Below are 12,965 nucleotides of genomic sequence, written 5' to 3' on the forward strand. Positions count from 1 at the left end.
TAGTTTTTTGCATTAAAGGACTACTCTCATGAGGCCCTGTTCCACTGAGGCCCCCTGCTGGAGGCTTCTTCTGAGCAATAAGTTCCTTTATATATTTTTTTTTATTTATTCGTTATATTATACCCTTGTATGCTAAACCCCTTTAATTTACTATATGTAAATTGAGCACTTTGCTTTTTGCTGATTTGGCTACCAGGTATGCTAACTTATGTATTCACAGTCCGTGTAATATTTCAAGTTACCTAGTCCCTGCATGTAACTATTCTCATATGATACTTGTAGAAAGGTAAACCGTCTTCCAATGATTATTTGAAACCCTTCCCCTTGGTTCTTACATTGCACTGCTATATATTTTGTTCTGTATTCTGTCTCTGTAAACTTAAAATTTTCATGCTTCAATAAAAAATGGAATTTAAAAACGAACAATATTAAACCATCAATCTCATGAAAAAATAAAATAATGTTGGTATTTCCCATGTGTTTTTTTCTTCAGGCTGCTATGAATGATTTATGATTCTAGACTCCCGTGGTTACCACAGTCACATGACACATGATATAGTGAGCAGACAGGCTTTGGACTGTTCTTCTGAGCTCTGTATGCAATGTGAGATTATCCTTCTCCCCCTTATATCACATGATAGAGCTGTGAGGCAGTGTCTGTATAGCAGACTATGTCTGTATCTGGCGGTCATTTTTGTTTGCCAGACACACCTTTTGAAAAGGAGATAATGATTTGTAGGAGGATAGCTAAGACAAATGACTATCAGATGCAATCTTAAAATTTACTTATAACATGCTATTTAAAGAAAAAAAATCTATGTGGGATTGCTGCTTTATGTACTGGGTAGGTTCACGTGAAATATCTGCCACCAGTGTGTTATATAACTTAAAGACACAGAACCAGAAATATATATTTTAAGGAAATCTTTATGTTAAACATAGTAAAAATATTGAACAAGCAGTAACCAAGAAGATTGTGATAAAGACAAGGCCCCTCCCTCCCCAATAAATAGCATAGAATACCATAGGTATACTTGTCTGGAATCCAACAGCTCTGTAACCAGATGATAACTATGCACTGTTGTATAACCAATGAATAACACTCTCAACAGATTTGTAAAAACTGGCATTACTTCAATTCCCTCTGGGAGGAATTGTTCAGTCCCTGTATAAATGTCTGTTGTCACCGGTCGATGCTCATTACATAATTAGTTGGGAATAGCCCTGTCTTCTCTCCCAACCTCCCCAGCCACCAGGAGTCGTTAGAGCTGTCCATTACTTCAATGATGTCACTGGTATGGAAACTGAGTTCATCAGGCTCCAGGGCTCTGAAGTCATAAAGAGCTTTAACCAGCCGTGCACGTTTTTGTTGGGGTGACACCTGCGAGATAGAGAAAGGTCAATGAATGAGAAAACATCCAGCAACGCATGGCTATGTATCTATTGCTGTCATGAGATCACCTGTATACCCAAATTGACTAATGGCACAAAGGACAATTACTCTAACAGCAATTTCTCCATAAATCTGGACAGATGTGGCATAATTGTCAGCAGTTTTATCTTTGTGGAGTTGAGGGGTATATTTTATGAAGGTTGGTGTGTAACTGTATTTACAGAGCATGTGTCCATAGGCTAAAAAGCACAAGATTCCCACATGAAACCTTCAGTATGTGCTCATAGTGTATGAATTTGATGGTCTCTGCTGACCTCTACTGGTGACATGTTATTTCACAGACTTCAAAAACTAAACCTTATTCTCTTTTTCACATAAGCCTTGCATATATAGAGACACCAAGGGCAAATTAGAAAGAGCAGCAAGGGGAAGAGACAAGGGGGGAACTATAGCATAGTGAAATCCCTAGCGTTACTCTTTCTGGGTTTCAAACCTCCAGACTTACTAAAGCCTAAACCAATGTAAACCCGCTATTCTTCAAAATGACGCATTTTTTTGCATGCTAAAGGTGGGTATTCAATTGACGGCGTGATCGCCGAAAAACGAGCGCTCGAAAAATATTACCGTTAATACGGTAATCTGCACGTAAAAACCGTTAATACGGTAAAATTCAGCGAGTATTAACGGTAATATTTTTTGAGGGCTTGTTTTTCGGCGATCACACCGTCAATTGAATACCCCCCTAAGAATATAAACCACTAAATTTATGATGCTGCAGTTTGGTAAACCACCAGTAAAAATGCTGGAACTCGCACTGGAAAAATGAGGTGGTTGTCTATTATGAGCTATCGTGTCTGAAGGTAGCTGGAAAATAAAAGATTTAACCCCCCTCCATCCCCTTCTTCTATACTAGTTGATTCAGCAAATCAGGAGTGATCGCTCATCCATCTAAGACTGCTCCTGATTGGTTGCTTGTCTATTAAGTAGACAGGCTTACCGGACAGTAACCAAATTCTTGTTGGAAGCTCCTCGGGGGCAGACTGCTTTGTGAATTTGTTTTTTTTATTTTTAATCAATATGGATTACATCATAACATAAGATTCTAGAAAAATATTTACTAAGGCCACTGCACTGCAGACAAATTAGTGGGACAATTATTTTTTGTAAAGATGACACTATTTATATAATGGGGGCACTATTATTTTGTTTATTCAATGGGGGCACAATTATTTATTTACTCTATGCGGCACTATTATGGATTTATTTACAAATGAGGGCACTAATGTTTTATTGATGTATTATTGAGTAAACATTTCAACAGCATTTACTATTTCCCAGGTAACCACAGGCCAGGGTACCAGGGGAGGCTCAGTGGCGGTTAGTATTGGACTAAGCTGAGTAGCATTGAGCTCGTACACAATGTAGGGTAAAACCGTATGCTGCCTTTCTGAAAAATGTATATTTTGTTGATTTCTTCCCGGGTGTTTAATGTCAGGGATAAATATTATAAGTCGACATGTTATAAGCATGTGAATTTAAAGATGTAAGGGTGTAAGGGGGGAATTTCTATATAAGTTTCAGATTCGGCTGTTAATAGATACAATTTAAAAACCACCACATTTTAATCCTGTCCTTTGTATTACTATATAAATCCAGCTAAGCACGGGAGAGCAAATCAAAGGTGATAAAATAAAACACAGCCTGAGATTTCTTCTTTCCCAGCGACCTCTGTATGGGTCAAGGCCATGGTCAACATTACTAACCCCTGGGACGCATTGACGCAAAAGCATAATTTTGTTGCGGGGCGTGGCAAAAATGACGGGAAGGAAGTGGGTAGCATGCGGTAGAATGGTCAGCTCTCCTGTGAGTCCAGGACACATACACAGAATTCTGGGAGATTGGACAAGTATGTTTTAAGTCCTGCACATTCTTATATGGCGACCTTATTCCCATATCTGTGGCACAGTACTAGAAATAGCCTCCCAACATTCCTAATAGAATTCCTTTCTTTGGTTGGTTTGTATAAGTGGTCAGTGAGGTTTTAACTTTAAAGTACACCCATCAAGTACACAGAGAGAAGAAAGTCATTTTGAGACTGTAGCAAATCAATTCACTAGAAACCAATGACATCCCTAAACACTGTCAGTGGCTGCTGAATTAATATACTACCATTATCATGAAAATAAGTTCAACCCACAAAAAATGTCTCTCTACATGGTGTATGTGATGGAGCACTTTAAAGGACCACTCAATTTTAAATACATGTTGCCTATATTAAGAACTACTCATAAATGCACAAATTTGACATATCTGACATTGCATTTATATTTGTTGTGTGGCTCAGTATACACAATTGTGCTCTGCAATTAGCCTTTCATCATCATCATCATTTATTTATATAACGCCACTAATTCCGCAGCGCTGTACAGAGAACTCATTCACATCAGTCCCATTGGAGCAGGGACTGATGTGAATGATGTGAATACCCTAATATAGACACAGACTCACACACAGACACAGAGACAGAGAGGGAGACGGACAGACTAGCAGCCCATTACCTACCAGTATGGTTTTTTGGAGTGTGGGAGGAAACTGGAGCACCCGCGAGGAAACCCACGAAAACACAGGGAGAACATACAAACTCCACACAGATAAGGCCATGGTCGGGAATTGAATGACCCCAGTGCTGTGAGGCAGAAGTGCTAACCACTAGGCCACTGTGCCTATAGCAACCAATCACATTCTAGCTATCACTTATTTAGTACATTTAGTACATTCTACAAAATGACAGCTAGAATCTGATTGGTTGCTATAGGCAACATCTCCACTTTTTATATATATCTATTAATGTTGCTAGTAGCTCCTTTATACATGAAAAATTGTAGTATATGATTAGTGGTCCTTTAAATTTCTTACAATCTGAGAACATGTCCTATTGGTGTCTCAAAACTATACAAATACACATTTCATTTCAGATGATCTATGTTAGAAAAAATGGTACATTTGGAATTACCTTCTCATTTCTTTCAACTGAGCTCCTGTAGAAGGAACTATCGTACTGCAGAGATGTCTGGCTTCCACTTGCACCAGCGCTGGGCTGGCAACAAAGACAGAACAGAGAGAATAAAACATTTAAATCAATGTGTTATTGCAATCACTGCACTTTGTCTCATGATTAAAACAAATTTGGGTTGTTTTATCTGGTACAGAATAGATTTTAGTTTCTTATGACTCTGCTGCAAGCAGAGGCATAATTAGATATGTGTAGGTCCATAGCAAAATTTTGTAAGAGATCCTGGGCCTGAGTCATTAAGGAGAGCAAAGCATAAAAAAGGAATAAATTTGCACCTGGGCAAAATAATGTTGCATTGGAGGGGGAGGTCATTTAAAATGTGGGGACAGATTTATAGTTGGGGTAGAGCATGTCCTAGATCAAAATTAAATTTCAGTGTAAAAGCATACTTGCCAACCTTTAATACATTTCCTCCGGGAGCTGCAAGGGGGAGGTGGGCGTATAGGGGGCGGGGCCTCGGAAATCACGTCATTTTAGCCCCGCCCTCGTGATGTAATGACGCAAATCGCGTAATTTTACAGCGGGGGCGGGGCCAAACGCCGCGATTCCCGGTGAATCGCGGCGTTTGAACCGATTTCTGCCCACTTCACTAGGAAGTGGGCAGATCAGGGAGATTGCCAGACTCTCCCGGGAGTCTGGGAGACTCTCGCAAAATGCGGGAGTCTCCCGGACATTCCGGGAGAGTTGGCAAGCATGTGTAAATGTAAAGCAAACAAGTATTTGTGTGCTAGATGAAAAAACAGACAGTATTTAACTTATGTGCAAAGTAATAAACTAATTTGCACGCCCGGCATTATAACATGGTTTGTCATGCAGAACATTTACTCATTTTTTTTGCCTTACTTTCCTGAATGACTCAAGCCCACCCAATGTGCCACCCAAAGGTAAAAAAAAAACATATACAGAAGAGCCTCCTAGCTACAGGCCCCATAGCAGCTGAGCTGTACCCCTTGCTACTATGGTAATAATAACGCCTGTGACTGCAACCCATGGTCCGTTCAAACACTGACACCTGACTGCACTTACTGTGCCTGTATTGTCAGCTCACAGTACAGCAGCAAACACGCCAAGGTTCAGTGAAGTAAACAAGATCCATTGCATTCAGTAAATAAATGCTGTTTTGAAATATATTAAATGTAATATAAGCAGACTCATAGACCCGCAAAGTACAGAAATGTATTTTATGCTACAAAGTGCATGCAGCAAGGTGCAGTTTGCATTACAATCTGCTTTCCATAACCTCTTTACGAATAGAATAGTCCATGATGACAAATTATAGTTCAAGCAACACTTTGCTGTGGCTGCATCTGAGCAACGGGGTGCAGTGAGAACACAGACACCTAGGGGTATATTTACTAAACTGCGGGTTTAAAAAAGTGGAGATGCTGCCTATAGCAACCAATCAGATTCTAGTTACCATTTATTTAGCACATTCTACAAAATGACAGCTAGAATCTGATTGGTTGCTATAGGCAACATCTCTACTTTTTCAAACCCGCAGTTTAGTAAATATACCCCCAAATGTGTTTAAATGGGCGAGGAAGGCAGTGGTGGTGAGTCCTACCATTATACAGGACATACACAGATATTCCTTATGTATATACCCTGAAGGAAATGTATAGCCATAGTGACTACTTTATTTCAGGCAGTATATTATTTTTATGCATTCTGTCATGAATGGAGCTATTCTCATATTTTCATATAAGAAATTGATGCCAGAAGCAGCCACTTTGGACAGTCACCTATGTCCATGTTTAAGATGTGATTAAAAACATGGTTCTTTCTGTAGATAAATATCTCTGAGACATTATTTGACTGACACCCTCTGATATTCCTCTTAAAAAAAGCATTCATATTTTTATAAAGCCATATTACATTATCAACTTGCTGTACCCAACCTGTATATATTTACTTTCTCAGCTGAGTGCACATTTGGGCTCTGGTTCATTCGGATACCAGTTGTTATTTACCCCCATATGCCGAGTCATATGTATCTCAGGATACATCTCAGGATGCATCCAGCTCTGCACCTGTAGCATATCGGCCACCCGCGGGACCTTTGCTGTAGCTAAAAGCCCATGGTGCTCAGTACAAAGTCTGAACCAGTCTCTCAAGACATGTGGAATTAGGGGTTCAGTTTATTTAATAGACACTGTATACTTTCTAATTCTGAATTTTCATGGGAGTGCTTCTTGGTGTCACACAGAGGTTCTAAGATGCTGTGCTGATGTTTTCATGGTCGCAAAGAGAGGGATAGAACTGAAGAGCCTTGAGCCCACGTAGGATATTAAGGTCACAGTGGAACCCCAAACCCCCTGGGCCTTGGCGTGGTTGCTGCAGCTCCTACACACATATTGTAAACCACTAATTAGACCAAATGAACCTGTATGTAAATACCTGAGGTTGAGCTGAACCTTCCTCCTGAAGAAAGATCTGTTTCTGTCTGGAGATGGATGTGGTTTTGTAATATTCAACAAGTTTGTTTAGTGACTTGAATTTCTCCGTCCATAAGCTGTAATTTCCTAACTTGTCTCTCATGACTTTGAAGTGCTGCACATCTTCCTCATGTCTAAAACATAAATGCATAACAAAATAAGCATATGGCTGATTGTGTGAAACAGTGGCCTGATCATGTTAAAGGACCATTAAACTGCAAAACTGAAGTTTTCAAATATGAACCATGGAGGTAAACATTGTTCAATGTTAACCTGACATTCCACTGCAGCTCTGTTAAATTTTACCTGCCCACTCTATTAAAGTGGTAGCAGATTCAGGGGTAGTGATTGGGGAGATCTTTCCCCCTAGTACTGCTCCCTGCACCCAGCAACAGAGCACATTTCTGTGAAATTCCCTTCCCCGCTGCAAAAGTAGAATCTTTGGGCCTGATTCATTAAGGATCTTAAATGAAGAGGTATCTTATTTCAGTCTCCTGGACAAAACCATGTTACAATGCAAGGGGTGCAAACTAGTTTTCTGTTTTGCACATAACTTAAATACTGACTGTTTTTTCATGTAGCACACAAATACTTGGTAGCTTATTTGTACACTGAAATTTAAAGTTGATATTTGTGTGCTACATGAAAAAACAGTCAGTATTTAACTTATGTGCAAAACAGAAAACTAGTTTGCACCCCTTGCATTATAACATGGTTTTGTCCAGGAGACTGAAATAAGATACCTCTTCTTTTAAGATCCTTGATGAGTCAGGCCCTATGTTCTTGACAATGGAAGATATTTTGAGTGACACGTTACAAGTGACTATTCATACACGTTACAAGTGACTAGTAAGCATAGGAGCCAGCCCTGTGGATACTGGAGCCCCCCTCCCCCAATGTTTGTGCTGCAGCAGCAACTAGCCATGACTGTGCATGCCATTTTTCAAACATATGGGTGGGGTGGGGGGTACCGTGAGCACCCCCCAATTATTTTAAAATGTTGGCACCTATAGTAAGCTACTTTGCTGGTCAAGATTATAATATGAGTGAAGAGTACTTCGAAATATTTGAATATAGTGTGAATTACCCACTCTTTTTGGTGTACTGCTTTCATGTTCATAAATAGCTCATTTATGAGAATAAGCTTACTAAATGTAAAATTATTTACAAAGTTCCTCCACATAGTAACATGAGTGAATGAAGGATACATCAATCAAAACATTGTTAATTTCCTAGCATAGTATAATAGCGGACGTCTACTAGATATTTCGGGAAAATGTAAAGGTTTTACAAATTAATATTAGCATCAGCCATCCGTTTTTGGATGCTGCAATGAAAAAATTCCGATTTGTGAACAAAATTGTTTTTTAAAGTGCCATTCTTTTAACCAACAACAACAAAAACCCCAATATACAAAATGGATTAAACAAATGTACATTATAAATTACTTTTTATACCCTTGAAATGTGTCTTACTCTACTTGTTTGTTTGAACCATTAATAAAAGATTTGTGAATTGATTAATGAAACTAGAACTATCATAAGGAAGTTTATTCAGTAAATCAAACAGTGAAATTCACTCATACTCCATATCTACCTTTAGAGGTGACCACCCAAGAAGGCATAACTGACAGCTTGTTGGATAAGTTGCAGTTTAAATAACCATCACCAGATGTCTCTCTTTCACAAAAAATAGAATTGGTCCTGGAAATTATTTTATTTTCTGAGCATTATCATTACTCATCCTTCATGAGCGCAGCTCTGTGATGCATCATGACCCTGTCTCGTTCTATGAACCAGAATCAGAGATTGATCTGGCAAGGTCACTAGCTTAGGAAGTAGGAGAGTGTTCATTAACTCCTACAGGGCATTACCAATATGCTTTCAAATGCTTGTATAGTAATTCTTATTCACTTACCATTGCTTTTCTTTTAATTTCTGTCTCTTCAGAGCCATGCAAGGTAGATGAGGATCTACCAATGGGGCTAGGGGTGTAACACTTGTCATAGCATGACAAGCAATTACTGCAGGGCCTGGAGGTATATGGGGCTAGATGCAGGTCCGCCATCAGGGGAAAACAGGGAGTATAGCAAATCAGGCCTCGACAACAGTATGGGGCCTGGCAAGCCCTGGGCCCAAACAGATTTATTAGGGGTGGGGGCAGGGGCAGGCTGGGCTGGGGGGCATCTGTCCCCCAGGTCAGTCCCATAGTGGGCTACCTTGGGCTGAGTCATTGGTCCACCTGCATTGTTTCCATTAAAATAGGCTTCTGATTTGAGTCTTGCCCCCCGGGCTGAAATTTGCCAGCCCTCCCATGGTGGGGGGCCTGCACAGTGAATTAAGGGACATAGCGGGCTCTTTTTGTATGCTGCAGCTGCTTCTGAGATACGAGTGGTAAGAAGAAGCAGTGAAGGGGTAGCTGGAGAGAAAGGGGAGGAGGGGGTCAGGGAGCAACATGTTGAGAAATGATAATTTCAAAATGGGGGTGGAGTGAGAGAAGGAAGTCGGGAGCTGCCTGGTACATTTGTACTGGGTCCAGCAATTTCTGGTGGTAGCCTTGGCTATATGTGATTAAGGCCACAGTAAGGCGAACGGCATATGGCCAGACTAGTCTCTGGTTTCTGTACTAGATGTCAGACTGTTCTTGGTTTTTTCAACTAGATTCCAGACTGATCTCCGGTTTCTGTACTAGACACTAAACTGGTCTCTGCTTTCGGTAGTAGATGCCAGACTGGTCTCTGCTTTCTGTACTTGATGCGTACTAAAAACGTGCCAATAAACTGTGCTCTGCATTAAACAGTAGCCACCAGACTGGTTTCTACTATTAGAACTAGTCAGGAAAATCTCTACTTTTATATCCACAGGATTGGGCTATTTATTGCGCAAAAACCACTGGACTGAGATGAGTATCCATGTTAAGCTATGATTGGTGCACTAGCCACTATGTTAGGCAACTTTGGCTTATGCCTTACACACTAAGCATCTGAATTGACTTTGCCTTCTACACCAGATAAGCCTTGCATTCTAAAATAACAACTAGAACCGGCTTTGTACACTGGCCACCTTAAATGTGGTACATGAGCCACTATAATGCGGTCCGCTACGTGCATGAGCCACTTTTATATGGTCTGCTATGTGCATGCGACATTATAATTGGCAGACAACATGTGGCGTTTTGCTTTCTGATATGTAAGTGGATGCTATCTTAATGTTAAACAATTAAATTGTTTACCAGTTTCTTCTAATCTTATCTTTATATAGGTTTAAAGATGTATAGCGTGGAAGATCTTTGTTGGATATCTAGACAGGAATCGGCTTGGACTAGCCTGTCCTTAATTGCAAACGTCAACACTATAATGGGGTTTCCTATGTACTCAGCAATCAATATGGGTTGTGCTTGATATATTGGTCACTGGAACGAAATCTGTTCTGTACTCTGGATGATGGAATAGTCTATTTCTGTTTAAAAATGCAGAAATGGTGGTTAGATTTTTTTAAAACTGTAACAGTGTGAGCCAAGCTTATTGTCTTGCAACCGGCACTTCTCTGCACCACTTCTTCACAGCTAGGGCCGATGGTAAGCGGGGTAGGCAAGGGCACAGTGTGAGGAATGGGGTCACAATGTAATGAAGGCGGCACAGTGTGATGGAGGGGCACAGTGTGATGATGGAGGAGGGGGCACAGTGTGATGGAGGGGCACAGTGTGATGATGGAGAAACAAAAGTGTGAATTAACTAGTAAAAGGGAATAATAGTAGCAGCAACAGGGATAGATAGAGAGGATCAAGGAGTAAGAGAAGAGCGAGAGAAACAGGATGTGAGGCACAGTGGAGAGCCGGTAGGGAGGGAGAGTGGGGGATACCTGCAATGAAGATAGGGGCACATAGAAACAGAGAAAGGAAACAGATCAAGAGAAAAATATAAGGGTAAAATGGGTAACATGGAAGATATAAGGGAGATATTTTGGATAGCTTTATTATAACATACTTGCCAACTCTCCCGGAACGTCCGGGAGACTCCCGCATTTCGCGTGAGTCTCCCGGACTCCCGGGAGAGTGTGGCAATCTCCCTGATCTGCCCACTTAAAGTTTGGCCCCGCCCCCGCTGTAAAATGATGCGATTTGCGTCATTGCGTCACGGGGGCGGGGCTAAAATGACGCGATTTTCGGGACCCCGACCCCTACACGCCCACCTCTCCCTGGCAGCTCCCGGAAGAACCATTTTAAATGTTGGCAAGTATGTATTATAAAATGCAGATATGAGAGAAAATGTAAGTACATAAAGGAGACATGAGGGAGACATGGAGGGATACAGAGGAAAGGTAATTGGACACAGGAAAGGAGGGGGACGCAGGGTGGATAGCCTTGCATCATTTAATATGTTTTATATTATTTTATATAGTGTTTAAATACATCTAAAATTAATTTCACTCTATCAAAATCCCTAAACATACAAGGGGCCTATACTTATACATATATATATGCACCAGAAGTTGTATGTTTCTCTCTAAAATTAATTCTTTATTAAATAGATTAATTTAATCTGCTGTATTTTCTTATATTGCTGTTAGTGTCATACTTTTTATAATAAATCCCACATAAATTGCAGTCAATGCCATTTCAAGTATTTTATTATAAATTTGAAAGTGTTTTGCATGTATATTTTCCCATAAATTAAAAGCACTCTATTGCTTTCAGTTGTGCACACTATAGAGAAACCTGTAACCATCTGCCAGAGGAAGTGTGCTGGCATAGCAAACCAGGAAGAAATAACACTGGTGAAATCAAACAAAACAGTCACACATAGGGAGTGTGTTAGATGACTCAAGTGCATCCGTGCAGCATAGTTTTGTGCTGCACATAAAATTGGTAACACTGCTCATGCACACACCTTGCACCACTATTTTGAGCTGCATGTCTCTAACACTTGCTGCCCCTTGCACTTCCAGAGATATTCATGAGCAAGAGCAGTGCAGTAAGGATGTGCAGAGGCAAGTTAAGCACACCCTTTGGAGATGTGTTGTATTTGTATTGCATTGAATTATGTTCTTCACTAACTGGAAGGTTTGCACCTACACAAGACAGATGCAGTTCGAGTTGATGATGATGTCTGCCACATGTTTGCACCTGCCGCATCTACCTGCTAGATTTAATGTAACACGTATCTAAGATGCACATAACTCAAAATAGAGATGTGGAAATGTAAAAGTGCAGGAGAAAGCTTGCGCATACACAAGCATTCAGTTCTAGTTTACCCCTATAGGCCTACTATGACATACAGTACATGTTGTAATGAGGTCACTTTTTTGTTTATATTTTTAACCACATTCAATTGTGTGTCTATTGACCCCAAGTGACCAACAATGATCATGTCCTGTTACCGTTGTGGACAGATTATCATTTAAACTGCAAACAGATGGTGTGGGAGTGAATACTGGCATGTATAAAGACAGGTTTATTGAACCTGTTGCTCATCAGCTGTTGTTGAATTGCAAGTCTCGGTAGTCTCTATTATGCTGGAATTTGTAGTACAACATTGTCTAGTGAGCTACATGCTGCATACCCCTCTACTGCTCTATTTTCCTTGCCCCCACACAGTTCCTATGTGTTTCAGACTTGATATTGGGGCTTATGTCTGACAGTTGCCCACACGTTCCAGGATGCGAGGATCACAAGGAGATCTCTCTATAATGAGAAGAGAAGCTGCCTGCTGAACAGAATGGAGCAGGCGAGGGATTAACCCCTGTGCTGACACAGGGAGATACAATCTGTTTAATATATCTATATGCATTTCTATTTTTATAATGGAGACTAAACTGTGAGCATACATGTGCGTATGGGTTTTTGCTTAAAACGTTCTGAGAACTCACCAAACAATTCTATAATACTATAGAATAGAATATGACAGCATTATAATAACAAGAGCAGGGGCAGAACAAGGCATCAATAGTCTCCATCTGATGTTGGCATAATGTTTCTGGTGATATTTTTAAATAATATCATTAATGTGGAATTTCATTAAGTGAAGACATGATGTTATGTTAATAAAATTGCAGCATGGTGGCTT

The 12,965-nt window shown here is 40.3% G+C and overlaps 1 protein-coding gene across 1 annotated transcript in view; it reads right to left on the bottom strand.

The window, feature by feature from the left end:
• Positions 1-911: 911 nt before the first annotated feature.
• The window catches only part of GRAP2 (GRB2 related adaptor protein 2), a 136,706-nt gene continuing 124,652 nt past the window's right edge, over positions 912-12,965 (bottom strand). The window contains exons 5-7 of the mRNA XM_075183010.1: positions 6,864-7,035; positions 4,407-4,490; positions 912-1,381 (exon numbers count right to left, since the gene is read on the bottom strand). Coding sequence (XP_075039111.1) covers positions 1,184-1,381; positions 4,407-4,490; positions 6,864-7,035 — 454 coding nt within the window. The 3' untranslated portion in view covers positions 912-1,183. The remainder of the gene's footprint in view (positions 1,382-4,406; positions 4,491-6,863; positions 7,036-12,965) is intronic.

The sequence above is a fragment of the Mixophyes fleayi genome, chromosome 8, assembly GCF_038048845.1.
Source record: "Mixophyes fleayi isolate aMixFle1 chromosome 8, aMixFle1.hap1, whole genome shotgun sequence".
In the NCBI taxonomy this organism is placed as follows: domain Eukaryota; kingdom Metazoa; phylum Chordata; class Amphibia; order Anura; family Limnodynastidae; genus Mixophyes; species Mixophyes fleayi.